The 19,924-nt window shown below is 36.4% G+C and overlaps 1 protein-coding gene across 3 annotated transcripts in view; it reads left to right on the top strand.

Annotated features, from left to right (window-relative positions):
* Positions 1–11,554, top strand: part of IQSEC1 (IQ motif and Sec7 domain ArfGEF 1) — a gene marked incomplete at both ends in the record, with an annotated part of 310,805 nt that extends 299,251 nt beyond the window's left edge. For all 3 annotated transcript variants that reach the window (XM_079540445.1, XM_079540444.1, XM_079540446.1), the window contains 4 exons: positions 1,168–1,329; positions 2,602–2,778; positions 9,602–9,651; positions 10,949–11,554. In XM_079540445.1, coding sequence (XP_079396571.1) covers positions 1,168–1,329; positions 2,602–2,778; positions 9,602–9,651; positions 10,949–11,554 — 995 coding nt within the window. The remainder of the gene's footprint in view (positions 1–1,167; positions 1,330–2,601; positions 2,779–9,601; positions 9,652–10,948) is intronic.
* Positions 11,555–19,924: the final 8,370 nt, after the last annotated feature.

Below are 19,924 nucleotides of genomic sequence, written 5' to 3'. Positions count from 1 at the left end.
TATTCTGAGTGACAGCAGCTGCAGAATACACAAGACAGCTGTCTTATTTCATGAAAGATAGCTGGTATTGTCATATGTTTAGGAGAAGCAGATTAGACCCTGGCAGAAGCACTAAATTCTTCCTCCCTCCTTTTTCTCTGTGTCCCTTGAAGCTTGGGGTACTTGGCAGCTTTTTTTTCACCTGAGAGAACAGTATGAGAATGGACTAGTACTTGCACTTGCTACTCAATATTTTAATTCTATATATTGTTGAAACCTAATGACTTTGAGGGAAGACACTACCTTACATCATCAACTGGTTCTTGAGTGATTTTTTTTACTACATGGGGTCACCTGGACTTCAGATTGCATACTTAACTAGAGATTTGAGTCAAGCAGTGAGTTAAAGAAAACTTTGTGAATTGGGATGCACGTTTTGAATTTTTCTGACATCCTGTCTCTGGAGATCTGTGATTCAAGAAAAGGCTGATTCTGTTGTCTGTAGCAGAGCATATCTTCATTATATACTGTCTTTCTGTAAATGAACCTTTTATCTCAATTACAGAATATTTTTGTGTAGCTGTTAAAATTTCTAGCCTCATACAGCGGAAGAGACAAAGAGGGTTTTTCTGAAAGTTCTGCTCTTTATATGATGGTGCCCACAATATGGACTATTTTACTTCTCAGTATGCAATTTCACAAGTCATTTAAAATTAAAAAAAAAAAAAGACAATTAAGTAGGGTGCCCAGGATGCAAAATTACTAGGGAATATTAAACACTACATTGCATGCTAGTGTGTGTCTGTATTCTTAAAAATGTTGGCAGCATGAGTCAGTTTCTAGTACTTGAGAAATATTTGAGTAGTCTTTACACAGCAAACTTAACTTGATTAAGCTAGGTAATGCGATCTGTTCCATGAAATAAGACTTATCAATCCCTCTACGTTTTTCTTTCTTTCTGTGATTTTTCTTCTATATTTTACATGATACCTTAAGGATAAAGGCTGCATAAAGATTGCCTTTCAATATTTATTCTGTATCTCGACAGTTAAGCAGTTTCATAATGTCTTACAAATTTTTGTTTTTCCGTGCCCTTTGACTTTTACTTCCCTGATTTTGTCTCCTATGTTAATTTAGAGAAATAATCAAAGCTTTGGTATTCACATTTTTCTTCACTCTTTCTTCTAGATTATCCCAATGGCATACGGCTCACATCAGCTGTTCCAGGAGCAGATATCAAAGTACTAATAAATTTCAATGCACCAAATCCTCAGGACAGGAAGAAGTTTACAGATGATTTGAGGGAGTCAGTTGCAGAAGTTCAAGAAATGGAAAAGCACAGAATAGAGTGTAAGTACAAAGGTACATATAGTAGAGCAATTTCAAACTAATCAAAGTAAGAAAGTCGTTAATGTCTGCATAGCTCATTAGAACTCCTCACAACTTCAAAATAACTTAGTTTTTTTCCATGGCTTTTATTCCTAAAAGAAGAAAAACACAATGATCCCTTAAACTTCATCTAGGTTTATTTACAGTAATTTAGTACAATATGGATGCAGTGGACGGTTAGCCTGGACAAGCTCTAAATAGCAACAGATTTATAATTGTTAGTATAAATTACATTAAGAATGTAAAGAGTAATTTATGTGACTGAAATTTTTGATGACGGCCCTTCAGATAGTTTTCACTGAGTTTTTCTGCATGCTGAAGGGAACAAAGGCCACCCAGAGGGACTTTGAGAAGTTAAAGAGGCGGGCCCATGTGAATCTCGGGAAATTCAACAAAGCCAAGTGCAAGGTCCTGCACAAATACAGGCTGGGTGGAGAACAGTTTGAGAGCAGTCTTGAGGAGAAGGACTTGGGGATGTTAGTTTATGGAAAAACTTAATGTGATTCAACAGTGTGCACTTGCAGCCCAAAAGCCAACCATATCCTAGGCTGCATCAAAAGTAGCATGGCCAGCAGGGCAAGGGAGGTGACTCTTCTACTTTGCTTTTGTCAGACACCACCTGCAAAGCTGCATACAGTTTTGGGGCCCTCCAACATAAGAAGCACATGGACCGTTGGAGCAGGTCCAGAAAAGGCCTCAAGGATGTCCAGAGGGCTGGAGCACCTCTAGCACCTCTCCTGTGAAGAGAGGCTGAAGAGAGTTGGGGTTGCTCATAATGGAGAAGTCTCCAGGGAGAGACCTTGTGGCCTTTCAATAATTAAAGGAAGCAGGGAGTTGGAACTAGGTGATCTTTAAGGTCCCTCCAATCCAAACCATTCTGTGATTCTGCTTTTTTTCCTGCACTTCCACATTTATATTCCTGTATTCTCTTGATTAGGTAGCTTTCATACAAATCATATATACATATTTTGCTGGATTTCATGTGACTGTCTAATCACAGAATTTTATCTTCAGTTTTTCCAACAGAGTAATAGCCACTCATCCTGTATGTTGTGCTTTAAAGCTGTTGGAACAGAGCTAAATTTCCTCTCAAATTTATCGTCATCTACCAAAATGAACACTTAGCTGTTATCCACAGTATCTATGTGATCACATACAGAAATTGTGATGTTACTACGCTGCTTCATTACAGCCGGTAACTATGAATTGAAAAATTATTCTCTTTTGTTTCAGCTGAGTTAGAAAAACAGAAGGGAGTGGTGCGTCCAAGCATGTCTCAGTGCTCCAGTCTGAAAAAAGATTCTGGCAATGGGACGCTGAACAGAGCTTGCCTGGATGACAGCTACGCTACAGGGGAAGGGCTGAAAAGAAGTGCACTGAGCAGCTCCCTTAGAGACCTGTCTGAAGCAGGTAAGCACTGCCTTTATTTCCTTGCTTTGACTACAGCATGCAAAGATGTGTGATTTATGCATAAGTCGCAGCTCACAGTAGGCCTTAAGAACTGAGCACTGAAACTTGAGTAACTTACAATAACACCGAAACTACAAACATTTTTAATAGCTCCTCTGTCATACTTTGTGTTTAATTTGTTTGTTTTTTTACCCTTGTTCTGTTGAGCCACAATTATTTGAAAACATTTAAACCATTGTAGATTGCTATATATACTTTAAAAGGAGAGTGAAGACAGTGGAAAAATTGTAAGTGTTTTATAGAAGAAATGGTTGACTTGTGCTAAGAGTAACCCACTTAGTTTACCTTTCTCTTTTTCTTCTGCTTTGCTTCTTCCCTTGATAAAGTAGGCTTAGAAAAAAAGAAACTGATCTCTGTGTAATAATTGCTTTCCGTGTATTTTGTGCTCAAGTGTACCTGTGTTACCACACTGATGAATGAAATTGAGTGAAGCCCTACTAAATTCTGTTTAGAACTATGTAATTCAGTTATACAGTGTCCCCAATTCTATCTTATTATTTTGCAATTCAAGATAAAGTTCCTTATTCTTGTAAAAGAGGTGACTGTGAAATATTACTGCCAATATAATGAAAGAAACCATTCTGGAAAAGAATACTGATATCCCACAAAGCCACTCATGTTTCTAAAATTTATTAGCTGATTAATATGGCTAAGGACTGGAAAGGAGTGGTGGTGGGACTTAAAAGCTAAAGAAGAATCAGGAGAAAGTTTGGTACGTGTTATTTTGTGATTTGTGTGTGTAATGCACAACTGCCATACCCATGGTAATACAGGCTACCGCAGGTAGTAACCGTGTGTTTCAGTGTTAAATGTGATTCCTGTCATTGCAAGAAGTCACATCTGAACACTCTGTCCAGTATTCAGAAAGTACTTCTGGAAGCAGTAGCAACTACATTTTTTATTTTCTTTAGTCCATAGTCTGCCTTGCCTAATCTGATTTGTTCTTTTAATTGCAGTGATGGTTTACAGTATAGCCACAATTTCAGTACTGTGTCTGTCTTTGGTAGTAGATGCTCTCTGTCTTTTTCTTTTTAATGGAGGAATTGATTCTAGCTGCAATGAATAAAATCTAACTAAAATTATAGCCAATGTTTTGTGGGTATATGTATGTGCATACAAGTATAGAGAGAGTAAGCTCTTTCAATTGTTTTATTCTCCATTTAGACTTTCATCCTCATGCCCATTTGCCTCATATGAAAGACGTAGGGCCTTGATCCACAGTGGAGTTGAAGCTGGATATTTTTGCCTGATTGGCTTCAATGGATTTTAGATCAAGTCACTAAGTCTTCACCACTACTATATCTCAGATTTGAGGATACTTTCATCATCCCTTTTTGTTGTTTTGTTTTTATTTCACTAGAATGAGAACTGCCATATTGTTAAATATGTGAGTTCAGTAGGTATGTTTACACATAAATGTAATTCTTAGTCAATTTTTTTCATCTCAAAGAAATTTTTCATCCCAGTCATTCGAACGTTGCCATAAGTTTAAATTCACGTTCTGGGTGTTATGCAATAAACAAGTGTTCATAATCATGAAAACATCACATTTCAACAGGGCATGCATACATTTGGCATGCTTATTACTGAAAATAACTTTTTTCCATGATAAAATACAGAAATCATTCACAGACTGCAGGGTTTATCAATGAGTTAAACCCAACTAAACTTAATTTTAACAAGTTGAGAATTATGGAGAGTTTCTGTTTGGTCTTGTGCAGTGCGACTGACTTGAAAAATGACATGTTACTTGCTTTGTTATTTCATATAATAATTTTACTGCTATTATACCAACATTTTCTACCTTTTCTCAGTAACTAGCTTACATGTGAGGCTGACTTGGTTTTGATATGGGAAAGATGATTCAAAGAGTAGCAAATGCATCACTTTTAGTTAGCAAGTTACTGTGTCCCAGAGATACCATATGAGAGTACTTCCGTAAAGAGTTGCTGACTTAGGTGGCCTCAAATCTTTTTGTGGTATGGAACATGGAAAAAACAAGGAGAAGTGAGGAGTGGGACTATTTGGGCTATGTATCTTTCTGTAGGATGTAAGTGAATTTTCAAAAGGGTCCTTTCTTATTAAAAAATAAGTAATTAATGTTGGAACTCCCTGGTTACATACGTTTGCAAGAAGGCAGATAACTACTCAGTGAACATTGTAAAAGCAAATAAAAACATTTAAAGATTGATTAAAGGAAAGGGGAATCTGATTGAACTGGATGTGTATATGACAAAACTGTATTTAAAAACAAACAAACAAAAAAAAAAAAAATACAACAACCAGTCCATTACTCTCAAACAGATGTCACAACAGTGAACAGTGGCTGTAGAAACAGGCTTTACATTTCTTGTCTTGGAAAACTATGTGAATATATAAGCTTAGGTCTAATAAGTGTCGATACCATAACGATTCTACCCTTAAGCTGTAAACCATAAGGAAAAACAAGATTTCTCTGTCAGAAAGCAAACGTCAGGAACCACTTTCTGAGGTTAGTCTTCTGTGCGTTTGCCGTGATAGTTTAGATGATAGTTGTGAAAATGATATGAATGAGGTCCTGATTTTGTGGGTAGTAGTGATCGCTGTGGATTGACAGTTACTTCCAAGGACTAAAAAGCATAATGTGGCAACCAACTGCTCAAAGGTGTGAATGTGTCAGAAGCACTTGTGCTCTATTCTTTCTCAAAAGAAAAGAAAATGGTTATTTTTACTACATGTTCTTGAGCTGTAATTGAGGAAGAACTGAGATTTTGTTCTGTAATTTTGAATTCTTAATTTACATAAAAATATTAAACAATAAACAGATTCTAATGCAGTTGTAGCTGAGTTTTGTGAAATCTAGTGGAATGATGACCTTTTCACCACTTATGCAATATACAGTTATTTCATTAGTAGATTTAGAGGAAGATGTGGAAAGTGTAAGTACGTGGGAAGATTGATTTGTTTGCCAAAGCATGGATTAAGCTATTTGATTTTCTGATTTTGGATGACTTTGGGCTAGTCAATCTGAATGCCAGTGGTTTTTCTGTTCCTGGAGGAGCTAGTTCTTTCACATTGGGCTTACAGCAATGAGCACTAGTGGAAATCAAGCTTTATGCTCCTCACTCTCAATTTTTAAGGTGCAGATAATATTTACTGCATTGGTTAAAAGGTTATAGTGTACTGAAATCTGCACAGAAGTTCAGGGTGGTGTAGTGGTTACTATGAATATAGATAGTGTTTGTTTCATAATCTCCTGAGCAGTGTCAAAACAAACACAGACCAGTAGAGATCACTTTTAAAAGCATTTGCAGTAAAGCAGTCCCAGCATTAAAACAATTCTATCTATATACTTCATGTAGGCTCATTTGTTGACTGTTAACTTTTTAAAATATTTCTTCCTGCGTTCAGGGGAAAAGGTTTCTCCATCTCTCCCCCACAGACATACAGTTTCATTTATTTATTTTCAGAATAGTTTATTGTAATTAAAAAAAGATTGTAAAACTTTTTTGCACTGTAATCCCCTTAAAGGGACTCTGGTTTCATGCAATTACGGAATCTCCTAATCTGTTGACTCAATCTGTGATGAGCTGGTGCATTCCCTTGGCTCTGTCCTCATTGGATGTAGGCAGGGTTACTCGGTTATCTTTTTCCTCCCCCACAGATTTTGCAGCATCTTATAGAATACCAGCAGTCTTTTCCTCCCTTACCAGAAGAGTTTTCTGAGCAGGGAGAGGTTTTCCCTTCATCTTGTTTCTATTGTTCAATTTCCTTTTCTTCAATGGAATAACAATAGTAATGATCACTATAAAATTTAGTAATTTTTAATAAAATAGATTTTTGTGAATCAAGGTTTTTTGTGATTTGTCCATGTCAGTACCAAATTATTCTCTAGATATACTGTATAAAGACACCTCATGCTGTGTATGGCCACCTTTGTGTCCACAACCTTTGTCTTCTGGAAAAGACACCGTTTGCTTTTCCAGTGAAGGAGGTCACATGTAGTTATGTTGTATCCTCACAGTCTGGAACGTAATCAGTATTTTGAGAGTAATATTTCTGAAGAAACCCAGCAACTGTTTTCACAATTGATCTGTGATCACAGTATTGTAGCTGCCTCACACAGAAAACAAGATGAAAACATTGATGTTGCAAAGAGACATTTCTTTCTGAGAAGTGGTCTCTGTGGATTATCATTAGAGTGTATTGTGTAGATAATTTTGAGCCAGTTATGTTAGTAGTATCCATTATATCTGTAGCTAGGTAGTTGCAGATTCTGCTGCTGCTGTGCATCTCAATTTCACAACCTGTGTAGTACAGTCAGGGTAATGACTCATTGTTAGAAAAGCTGCTAAATTAGTTTGCTTTATCAAAAAGACCATTTAAAGTTTTTTTTCCAAACTTTTTTTTCAAGACCTACAAAGCCAAATTGTGTATTTTCATTATATCACTGTACTACATTAGCTAACGAATCTTTGTATCAGTACAGTTGTTCTTACACACAATTCTAGCACAGTCACCCTTTTCCTGAAATGCAATTTGATCTGCTACTTTAGAAAGACATTTTTAGATGGTTTTCATCTCAAAGGCCAGAGTACAGTCTTGTAGAAACATAGACTGACAGGAGAATGCTCTGGAGGATTTAGTTAGTATCTTTCATATTGTGCTGTTGGCCAATGCGGAATTGGGTTCAATTTGTTTTCAAGAAAATAAACAAAGTTTTCTGTGTAGGGATAGTGCCTATCTGTGGGAAGTTACAGGCATTTAAATTAGGATTTTCCATTTGTTCTTGGCTCATACTTCTGTGCCTTGATTCTAAGCAAAAATCCATCTGTCTCTTTCTGTCCATATATACTGCATTCATGGTTATTTCATTTAAGTACTTTCACTCCCACAATATGCAAAATAGATTCAATTTTCCTGTTTTCTTTTATTTTTGGCCATACCTAATGACTTATGGCAACTGTCAGTCTTACTTGTAAAATTCACTGCTAAGTTCAGAGATGGTTGTCTTTCTCTGTTTTTGTGTAAACAAGCAAGAATTATTTGAATGTTAATCAGTACTAATCCCTCTAGCAGAGCAGAAAAAGATCAAAGCCTGACTAGAAGTGAAAGTGAAGTATTGTCATAACCATGAGAGGGTCAGTTATGATTTTGATGAGTCTAAAACTTGCAGCAAGAGATGTATGACAGTCTGTCTGGAGGGAGCTGCTGAAAATTCCAACAAACATACAAGATGACCAAAACGCTCTGACGACAAACGCTTTTCCCTGAATTTAATGTCAGTGCAGGAGGTTGTACTCATGAGTAACTCTCAGTGATAATGAGAGGATTAAATGTTGCTGTAGCCCAGAGAGAACAGTAGCTCTTAAGAGAAAGCTGTATTGCAGGGCTGCATCCCATGACTAAATATGTCAAAGTTGTGTTCAAAGATCCAACAGTCTTGGGTTATAATCTTAGATCATACTGATCCATAAGACTTACGGATGTTCTAAACTTGTCTCTGAGAGGACTTGTCGAAAAGCAAAGGCAAACCTCCCAGGAACCACTACCAAACCAGTCCTAAAGTTCTTCTGAACTATCTGCGATACACAACAGATATTAGGGGACTCTGGGGCTTCTAAAGGTGAGGATGTGTGGCTTGTAGGGTCAGTGATTCTGAAATTCTCACATTTCTCTCCAAAATCACCTGTTAGGGTAGGAAATTCTGAGGTCAGCAACCTGCCAGTACAAAGTGGAGATTCACTGATAGTTGGCATCGCAGGAAAATGGCTGTACTGAGAGAACATATGTATCTACAAAGATACAGATTTTACAGCAGCTTGAGAGACTGGCTATTCTTCAGAGATTAGCACTGTTTATAATCTTTCCAGTAAAGTATTTTGAAAATTTCATAAGCAATGCTCAACAACACATCTTTTTAAAAATGCCTAGTTCCACTGCAGCCATGGGCTTCTCTCCCCTTTGAAATGAGACATAAAATCTGGGATCCTGTGTCCTACATATAATCATTGATGTATTCTGGTTCTTTAGGCAAACAGCCTGGTATTTCATGTGTAGCTGTAGCCAAATGACTTGGGCAATCTGAGAGTATTGAAGCAAACAACAGGTCCATCAAACTTAAATGTAAAGCACTGCACAGCTAAACAAACAAAATCTAGCCATAATGTCAAGACAGATTCCAGTTTTATTTATTACTCAAAAATTAAGTTTAGTTTCTTTTAAAACATCATGAAAGCAGATTATATGAAATCCACTGAAGTTCGAAATTGAAATGCTGAAACTGATGCCACTGGCATTCCCCCCCAATGAAGTTCAGAATCTGCCAATATTAGATTACACATTTAAGCTAATACCACCCCACGAATATATATCAGTGCTACAGGTCTGTAAAGAAAACTTCATAAATAATTAGATACCAGGAAATTGAACAACTTAAAATTGTTGCTGGTCAACATCATGACCGTACTGCTAAATATAGATGTTAAGATACATGTGTGTTAGGAGTTGTACAAATTGCAATATCACACCCCAGTACTTACAGTTGATTCACAGCAGAAATGTCTTCTAAGTTACAGTCAGGTACAGAAACTTAAATTAACTAACGGCCTTAAAAATCTAAGTTTCTGCCTCAGGAGCTACTGTACCAGTCCAGTGCAATGTTAATTCCCCTGCAGCCCCCCAGTAGCATTTAGAGACTCCTCTAGCGATTCAGGGCAAGCGGCTGTTTTTCACCCGGGTCTTGTCTCAGTCTCTAATCTATGGTGTTGCATGTCCTGGGCAGGCAAGCGTGGGCGACGCAGCAGTGCAGGATCGCTAGACAGCAATATGGAAGTAAGTAGGAAGTTACTGATGTCTAGCTGGATGTGATGATGTGCATTTCAAACCTTTCTTTTATATACATATTTTTTTGCTCTTTTTTCTTCTAACATATAACCTGCCTGCCTCAAATAAAATGCATGCCTAGGCTACTCACTTTGTATTCTTCCAGCTTAAAAAGCACTGACAGCTTGTTTTAGACCAATGCCATTTTTTGGTTTGAGCTAACCTTGTTCCCTTTGTTCCTGCAAGCATGGTTAAATGAATATGATGTGTCCTTTTGCCACCATTTCAGTCTAGTCCCAGCTTAAAAGCCCACTTGCTCTTTGTTACAAAGTACACTGTTCTTGCTGTTTGATATTTAGCTAAAACTATTGATTTTCATGCTCAACCATCCCCATTGCTTATTTTCTAGTTCAGTGTATGCAGTCATGACACCATGGAATTGCACAGATAGGGCATGGGAGGAAAAAAAAAAATTAAGACAGGTTAATTCAATGTGGATTTCATGAGATTTCATTCATCTTCAAACCATTTATATATACTGTTCATGTCTGAATTCAGCTTGCAGATTTTTCTTTTTTTCTTTTTTCTTTTTTTTTTTTGTTTGCTTTAGATAGATTGCAGTTTAAGTCTAGCACATTTTGCATAGTAAATGTTGTGTCCCATATCTCTCTTTACAAAATACAAACCCAAAACTTCCAGAAACTAAATAGATCGTTCCAAGCTAAATAATAGAAAACATTGGACCACAGCTCAGAAAACAAAATTACATAGAAAACTTAGTGGCAAAAGTGATGTGGTTCCATTTAACACATAATTTAGAGGTACGCTTGAGAAGCAGCATTATGGTGTATAGTAGTAAAATACTACTATTTAAATAAGTTTAAATACTGTTTTTGAAATCTGAATTGTAACGTTTGCTGCTATGTGTTTAACCTTTTAGGTTGAGTTAACTTTTTTTGTTGTTGTTTTTAAAAAAGCAAGTATGGTAATTTTTAGGTATTTTAAAATGTATTTTTCATTTAAATACACACTCCTAGATATTTTGTCATGCTACTTTTCCGTGACATTTTTCATACCTAAAGCAATAGCTTTCTATACTAAAGTGTTAATGCCTATAAATGTCCCAAAAAGGGCACGATTGCCTTGCTGGCAACTTAGAGAAGTTGGAAATAAAATTTTCCTAGAACTCTTTAACATATTCCACCCATGTGAGCACTGAAGGAGGAGTTTGTGGGTCAGTGTGAACTTTTTCTTTTAAACATTTTAAAATTTTTTTTAATTTTTATTTCTATTAATTTCTTTTTAGGGGTCCATCATTAGCAGTCCTCACATGCGCCGAAGAGCTACATCAACCCGAGAGTGTCCATCTCGCCCTCACCAGACTATGCCTAACTCCTCCTCACTCCTAGGTTCCTTATTTGGTAGTAAAAGGGGAAAGCCACCTTCCCAAGGCCATCCACCATCTGGCTCATCACAGCAACCTCCACACCCTCCAGTAATCCCACATCAGCAACACTCACAGCATCCTTCTGCCATGCATCATGCAGGGCCAGCTGAGGGACAGACCCAGGCACAAGTACACTCTCACCATTCGCAGTACTGTCATATGCAGCAGAACCCACCACCCTATCACCACCACCACCACTATCACCCTCCCCAGCACATCCAGCACCCACACCAGTATCACCAACACGTGCCCCATTCCCAGCATGGGGCACACTCCCAGCATACTCCTTACATGCAGCACCCCCACGCACAGCATACGCACTCTCCTCATCCACCACTGCCCCCTCCACACCCAGGGCACTCTTCTCATCCCCAACACACTCAGCATCACCATGGACCGCCACCACCTCCGTCCACTTCAGCCAGCACTAAGCCCAAACACAGCGGCATCAGCACAATAGTCTAGAACGTATCGACCCTGTTAATAACTGTAGTTTTAAACACAATTACAAAAGCACTTACAGGAAGCAACAAATAATATTGTCAGTTTTTACCTAGACAAACAATTAAACTGAGTCGTGTGAGCTTAAAGCTTGCTGATACTAAAAATAAGTCAAGTTAGTGCAATCAATACTGGTTTCACTTATCTATTCCATAGATGCTTACCATCTGGTTAGTTCTTATTTCCAGACTGCCTTGAAAACATGCTGCTTGCCGAATACGAGTAAAATTACCTTTTACACCAAATCCCTTGACAATTTTACTTGCAGAATAAAAACATAGCCTATGATAAAAGGAAAAAAGTGATACAGAACCAAGTGTTGCATTCTTGCTCTTTTATTGTCAATGGGCAAAAAATAAGTAGACCTGATATGGTTGATGAAAGTACGTAAGTAAACTTTATATAATATAAATATATACATATAAATATATATATATATACTGTATAGTTAACATTTGTGCTTGGAAAGAAATTTTTTCAGTCCACAAAGCTAGCAATATAGACTTTACAAGGAATTCCACTTACTTGATAGGACAGTATTATAGATGAATAGCATATGAAAGAGTAGACCAAAAACACTAAATGTTAGAAATAAATTTCAGACATTTCAGTATTTTCATTAGAAGTCAGTCCTCTGGACTTGCTAAGATTTCTAAGCAATCATTATTAAATGTGCCAAGTAACATAGCATTTAATTGTTGTAGTCAAATACTGCTTTGTATAAATCCTTATTTTATTAACATGATATCATACGTAATCAGTATTATAACTGCTCTTCTATTTCAGGTAAGCAAACTTGTTAAGATGCAGTAATTATATGGTAGCAATGTAAGGGATGACCTTTCACCAGTGGTCATCTTCAAGCATTGGTCACACAAATTTAGACACTTTAAAGGCTGTGATAACTGTGAATTTACATGATCCACATTTCTTTTGTATGCATATGTTTTAATGAACACACATGAAGAGTTACAACAGGTGCATGTATACACTGCAAAAACATTCATCTCAAACATGAAAATTGCAAACTTCCATCTTTCTCAGCTACTTTGTTTCCTGTTTACCATAATTTCTTATTTTTACCCCCCTGTTAAGCTGAATTCTAGTCTGAGAGCATTTCCAGGTGGAAGTGCTCTAAAACTTGAAGGTTTGTTTTAGAATTTAGTGTAGGGTTTTTATATATATACTAAAGAAAAAAAGATCTGTAATTCCATGTAGCCATGCACTAGCAATGAAGTGGCTTCACCATTTTTACTCATCACATTTGTTAGTTTGAAAGTAACCAGCACTCAGCAGGCTGAGTTTATGCTCAAACCCTCACTTTCATAGTCCAGTTAGTTGCAAGACATCACATAAAAACAGGCTGTGCTGTTGTTGCTTATGTGTTGTAATCAGACCATTTGCAAATTGATATAAAATTTTATCCCGAAACCCTGTACAGTTACACATGGCACCTACTTTGTAGTTTCAGCAATTTGAGCCACTGCAAGAACTTTACACCTAAACAGTAGAGGCAAAGGAATCAGAACTGCAAAACTGTACCAGCCTAAAAGCAAACCTTGAAGAGGATGAGCTCTGGAAAAAATTCCAGTGTGAGATGGGTAAAAGTAAGAACAGTAGTCAATTTTATATTTAATAATATTGTTTCAGGAATAACGAAGAAATCAGTTAAAGCGGAAAGAAGTTAAAGTGAGACTGAAGTGAGAATAAGAGAGTAACCTTCATATTGGCTTGTTCTGCCTTGTTATGGCATCTATAATATTTGGGGTGTGTGTAATTTTTTTTCCCTTCCATACCATTGATATCACAATACCAGCAAAACTGCAAACTCAGCACTTTGTTAACCTCCACAGAGAGCAAATACAGCAATCTAGAGTTTAGCCTTTTGTTTAAAGCTGTCCATATTTGTTTCCCACACGTGCAATATTTTCCCATTCTGCTCCTTCTCTAAATTGTCTTCATTAAAAGAAAACAAGTGATTGCATTATGATTTTTAAGTGTCACTCATACTAGTCTAAAGTCTGCGGCTAACCTTAAGAGGGCTCCTACAGGTCCCCTGAGGCTCTGTTCCTTGCAGTTTAAAAAAAATATATACTGTTCTTATAGGGGAAAGTAGAACTGTCTGCATGTCATCTAATGTTATTAGTGTGAGGCTACACTCTACATATTGTATATTTGCAAAATATATCAGTGTTAACTGTTGATATTAGTTGAAGTAAAGTGATAACATATTTCAATATGTAGACTTTTCTTCATACATCTGTACCAATAGTAGAGTCTAATTGTAATTTATAGGTTGTTCCAGAAAAGATAGAGTCATTTGGTTACAAATATCTTTCACAAACTGCATCTTTCAATTGAAGTGGAGGTAAGAGTGCTCCTCTTCATTGAGTAGCAGAGACTGTATTTGTTTCAGATGCAGAGTTTTAATGTAAAATTCACCGTGTACTGTGTAAATGCAGAACGTTCAGTAACAGCTGAGAGGAAAATCTGACTCAAGCTGTGTTACTCAGTTAACAGTGAAGACCTTAAATCTCCCAGATCTGCATTTGCTTTGTTTCAAAACCCCTTTCATTCATTTAAATTAGTCAAATATAAATATTCTATACTTACACTGTAAGCCACATTTTAATGCTCGATCACTGATTTTCCATGTGCAATCAACTAAATGTTCAGAAGAATCACAACTGTGCATGTAAAAAACATTTGCAAATGATTTCATCTGCACGTGGAGAAAGAATTTGTGCCTACCTTTTAAGGTGCATTAAGTTGCATGTGTAAAATCAGACTATTTTGAGACTAGTTTTAAAAAATCAGGGTGGTCATATAGGAGCACAGTAACTGTAAACATTATTTCAAAACAATAGGGAGAAACAGTGGACTCGATTATTTTTTTTAAACTGTATTAAGGGTTTTAGTATAACTTCTCTGATTCCATTCTTGGTTAACAGTTGCTTAGAACAGTGTGAGTCATGTCTAGAACAGGAAAATGATAGTATTTGAAACACTGTGCGGTTAAAAAAAACTAATATATATATATATATTTTAGCCTGCAGGCAGGTATAAAATTGAGATTTTTTTTCTCAAGTGCCATTGCCAAATAAAAACTGGTACAGAACTGTGTAGAGTGACCATGTTTCTCTTTTCCCATTAAAAAAAATGCGGCAAAGTCGTATTGCTGATTTGAAAAAATGAAAGGGAAGCCTAAAGAATGAAGGTGTGGCGACAAAAATCTTTTCTGGGACAACAATTAAATATATATTTGGGGTTTTTAATTTTCTTTTAAGTTAAAAATGGAAATGTGCAACAATGTAAAAACAGAAAACAGAGTTCATCCTAATATAATGTACGTCTTGTATCGCTAAAAAGAAAAGAGTCTAACATACAGTGTAGAATGATTTTCCCATCATGTACTGCATGCAGCAGAAGCCTCTTGTTTCTTGATAAAATGAGCTGAAAGACAGTCAGCAGATATTTAAAAAAATGAATCTCTAGATGTTGACTTGCTGTTCCATATGAAGCTGTGTGTTTTCTGCAGTTAAGCATGCATTTTGCTGTTCCGTTGTAAAATACCATCGCACTTCTTGCCTGCAAAATGGATTATTGTGTATATATTTAAAAGAAAAGAGGAACCAATAACAAGATTAAATTTGGAAAATAGAAAAGGGGGTGGTGAAAATGGGACCAAGTAGGGGGAGTAGACAATTCTCTAAATTGTACATAGTGTGTAAATTAGTATTACTCTAAGTCTGCAGTCACTTGGAGGTTGCCTACAATACCTATCTCCTGCTAGGAACTAAAATCTGCTTTGAGTTGTATTAAACTATTAGAATTAGGTGTTGAATGCAGACTGTTAAAGACTTCAAAAACAATTACACTTACAAGAAGCTTCTGTTCTGGGGAGGCTTGAGACCCCTTTTGTAACTATGGGGAAGAAAGGAGTGCTTTCATTTTAATATGCATTCTGTTTGTAAGTAGTAACAGACCCTATTGATGTAAAACTATAACTGTGATCATGTGGAGAAATCAAATAAATCATTTAAAACTCTTTGTTTCTCATCTTGTGTAATCCAAGAACTTTAATTATTCAGACATGAAATGAAGGAAATTCCTTCAGGTGCTATCCTGGACCCACTGGGTCGATTTGAATTCTGCTACTCTTTTCAAAGGGGTCAAGGTTTCTGTCTTCATCTCAAATTAAAGATAAGTTGTTGGAAATAATGGCTGGTACTGTGAAGAGTGTGGCCACGTCTCAGTAGGCCTTAGGTTTTTTTGGTGGTACTGTGAATATATTTAGTTCTGAAGTACTATAAGGGGCAATAAAGAAAACACTTAGATCTGCAGGCAACACTGAAGAGGTTCTTGTGTAATATTTTTGAAAACGTTTTAACATTGAAAAATAGTTACCATATTTTGAATTTCCTTAAGCGTGAGCTGTCCAGCATGTTGGACTGATACCATTAATCTTTTGGCTATCACATTTCCATAGGAGTCCATGTTCAGATGATTGCCTACCCTTGACTTATGTTTCAAGTTTGTCCTTCCCAGGGGTATGTCCTTCATTTCCTAAGTGTAATCTACGTTCTTGAGATCAAATAGAGAGTATTCATTGCTTCTGTGCATCCGTTGGCAGAGAGCATCATATTTCAGTAAGTGATGTAACGAGGTAAGTGCTATCCTGTACTTGTACCTGTTGTGTTTGTTTGCTGTGTCTTAATGTACACCATGACACACCGCTAAGCAGGCATGTTTGACTCACATGATGTTGTACTTCAGCAGATACTTCAGATGACAATTGTTTTTACTTTTATTCATTTCCTATACTTCAAATGAATCACAGCGCATCTAATGTCTCAGTTAAAACTAATGCTTAACTGTCAATTTAAGTGTTGTTTGCTTTTTTTTTCTTTTCCTATGAATTTTAGGAGATTCTTGAATTGTTTTGAAGGAATAGTCAACTAAGACCTTTTCTGAATGGCTGTTTTTTCAGAAAGTGCATTCTTGATCAATTTTTTTTTTATGGGTGAGTACCCATCTATCTCTAGACACTATCAATGTGTTATCCCTTGGAACTGTGTGACACATTAAAGTAGAGCTGATACCATCACACAGTCTGTTACTGGTAATAGAAGAACTGACAGTGCTGCTCTTCACTGGTCTTTCTTTTCCTATTTTAGAAACCATGATTTTGAGAACTTTGGTATATTTCTGCCTTTGGAGAAGCCAAGTAGTCTGAATTCTCTAATTTGAGAGAATTCAGAAATAAATATTGCTATTACTAATAATCTGTGTTTTTTATTGTTCCATCTTAAAAGTAGGGCCTAAATAACATCTCTAAACGCTTTCTTACCTCAACTAAGACTATAATGAAAGCATTTATAATCTGGCATTACTGAAGAAAAATAAACAGCTGAAGAAAACGTCAGTGTCAAATGCCATTTGCATGACAGATTTGCACCAGCTCCAATAATGCTCAGCAACTTATTAAAAAATAAATGTAAGTTAAGCATATGATAGTCTAATGCTAAGTTATTTAAGTTGTTAAAATTATTTTAATATCCTTGTTTGTTCAAGGTGCACATCTTATTGGAATTGGATTCCTCAAATCTTGCTGATAAGAACTTGTATGTGCCTACCTAATGAAAAATGCCTTCAGTCAAGAAGCTTTTGCCTTCATACTGGGGATAAGCAATTTAATTCTAATATTAAGGACGAGGCCAAGGTTTTCTGGTATGAGTTGTAACCAGAAAACACGGAAGTCTAAGATTTGAAAACTTCTCCTAAAATTAGCCTCGTGTTTGTCTACTAGGTGTTTGTGTCATATGTCAGTACACATCTTGAATGAATTTCTTGCTAGTGAGTTTTTCTGCAAGTATTCAAACAACTGACAGAATTATGATGCTGTTAGCATTGTGTGATAAATCATATATGTACTGATAAACATTTGTAGAAGAACATACTTGTACTTACAGTAGCATGCAAGAATAAATCTGTAGTAGTGCTATGACTGCATTACGTACACCTTTTCAAAAGGAAGCATATTGCATCTCTAGCTAGCTTACTAGTCTCTTAGTGATTTTTGCTGCTAAATTTTGTTGATATAAAATTCCAAGACAAGAAGATAGTATGATGCAAAAATTGCTTTATCCTAGGTATATTTTTAATAACATTTTGTTTTTGTTTCCTACTATTTTAAAAATTAAAGCCAAATTCTGTATTATGTGGCAAAACTAATCAACTTCGGGAAGAGACTGATCATGAATGTTAGGATGTTTAGATTTCTTTTTTTTTTTACCAATCATATAAATGCATATTTCTATGATAAAGTGTTGTAAAAAAGCATCCTCTTTATTTAGCACTTTGTAATAACTGAGGTGTGAAATAGCATCATGGTTGACAAGGCAGAGGCAGCTCAAATAAATCACACAAGCCTACAAGTTATCAGCTCTGTTGTAAAATGACATACAGTTTTCATTTATTTCTTCACAGTAAAACAGAGATATATAAACAGATATGTATAATGAGTAAGGAAAAAGCACTCTTTTAATAAGATGAATGAGGTAAATTCCTCCTGACAGAAATTAAATGTTATGCATGCATAGTGGAAAATACTTTGTCTTCACAACTTCTCATTTCTGCTACAAAAAATAGATTAAGTGTTTGACAAAGAAATGTGACTTTTTTTTTTCTTTTTTTTTTTTGGCCAAAGGGAATGGAAAGCGAAAGGACTGTGCAAGTGCTCTGAGTTAGAAGGTTCTGCTATTCAGCAATGGTATCAGCAATGGTACCGTGGCAACTCATGGCTGGAAATTAATTTCATAATTAGCGCTATGAAATTGTTTCTAATGAGGAGCAATCTGATTTTCAGACATGGAGCTGCATCGTATTTGGATCCAGCAGTACTGAGTACGTGCAGCCTTTGCTTTGCACATGATCACTGGACTGACACGTCACTTCCTTGAGCCATACAAACCAGCAGTCCTTGTCCCTCACTGTGCCCCCACAGCTATGCTGTAGGTCAGGCAAGGGAGCAGGAGAGAGCATGGTGCCATTTGTGCCTGTGGGAAAGGAATGCTGCACTGGGAGGGTAGGAAAAGAAGCAGAGGAGCGTGTCCTTTGCTGAATGCTTGACCTTGACAGGACTCCTGTGAGCATCTACCTCCTCCATAAGCTCACCATGTGCTCTTGATTGATTTTTACTTTCATTTCACTGGTTAATATTTCCTCCGCAAAACTGAGAAGAAAAGTTTCTGAAACGCTTTTACTTAATTTATCATATAGGTTGTTGTTTTTTCCATTTTTCAGGTAATTCTGGCTCTGCTTCTGGCTCTGATGTTACCCATCATGGAAAAACAAACAAACAAGTTAGAATGGCTATAGTTCGGAGTACTTCTGTTGTGCTTCAAAACTAAAGTGATTAAAGCTTAAAAGAGTAATAACAAGAGACACCCTCTAGCCCAATGGAAAATGTGTACTGAGTTAAAAAGAATTTTGTGAACCTTCCTTATTTGAATTAGAATACTTTACAGAATAAAATGCTGAGATAATTTAGTGCTTCTGTAATGAAGATTGCCAGAGTTAATTGGTGATTTGCCTCTGTAAGTTGTAAGTGCCACTGTAAGATGTGGGAAATCCCTTTCACTAATGATGTGCATTCATTTCTTTTTCTCAGATACTTCTCATGATAGCCGTAGTTCAATTCCAGATGCACGCTAACCTGGACAAACGTTACACAGTGACACCATTAACATCCGTGTTTCAAATGTGACATTACTCCCACAGCACGTGGCTGGGAAATAAAATGGAAATACCAGTTTCTGCTCTCACCTTTCTCAAGATTTAATTTGTAAACCAACTTTCTTTAAATATTTAGAGACAGGAGAGATGATGCAGTGAGTACAGCAACACATATCCAAAGGGAAGATAGTAAGGAACTGCACGTGCTAAAACTTCCCTAGCATCTGTCTGACTGAAAAGTGAAAACAATTTTACAAAGAGAGAAGAAGCTACTAAGGCAACTGTCTGTATTTTCCTGGAAGAACTGCAAGGATTGACGAATATTTGTGTAAAGCAAGTTAGACCTGCAGTGGTACTTTTTCAGTAAGTTATACATCTCTCAATGAGTTATATTATTGAATACCAGTTTTTAAGCAGTTACTGAAAAATAGAGTAAAAAGGAAAAGAAAACTGTAGCGTAATCTCATGATACTCATTTACTGATCCAAAAATCTGTTGTATTAATTCCTTATGAAAGCAGTTCTGTGTGGAATAGGCTGAAATTGACATCACTGTGGCAGACAGTTTGAGCACAGAATGTGAGTTCTGGAGAGCTAA

Source organism: Tetrao urogallus (assembly GCF_951394365.1).
Source record: "Tetrao urogallus genome assembly, chromosome: 10".
NCBI lineage: Eukaryota > Metazoa > Chordata > Aves > Galliformes > Phasianidae > Tetrao > Tetrao urogallus.
Note: the sequence above shows the minus strand (reverse complement) of the source record. Positions and strands in the feature narration are given on the sequence as shown.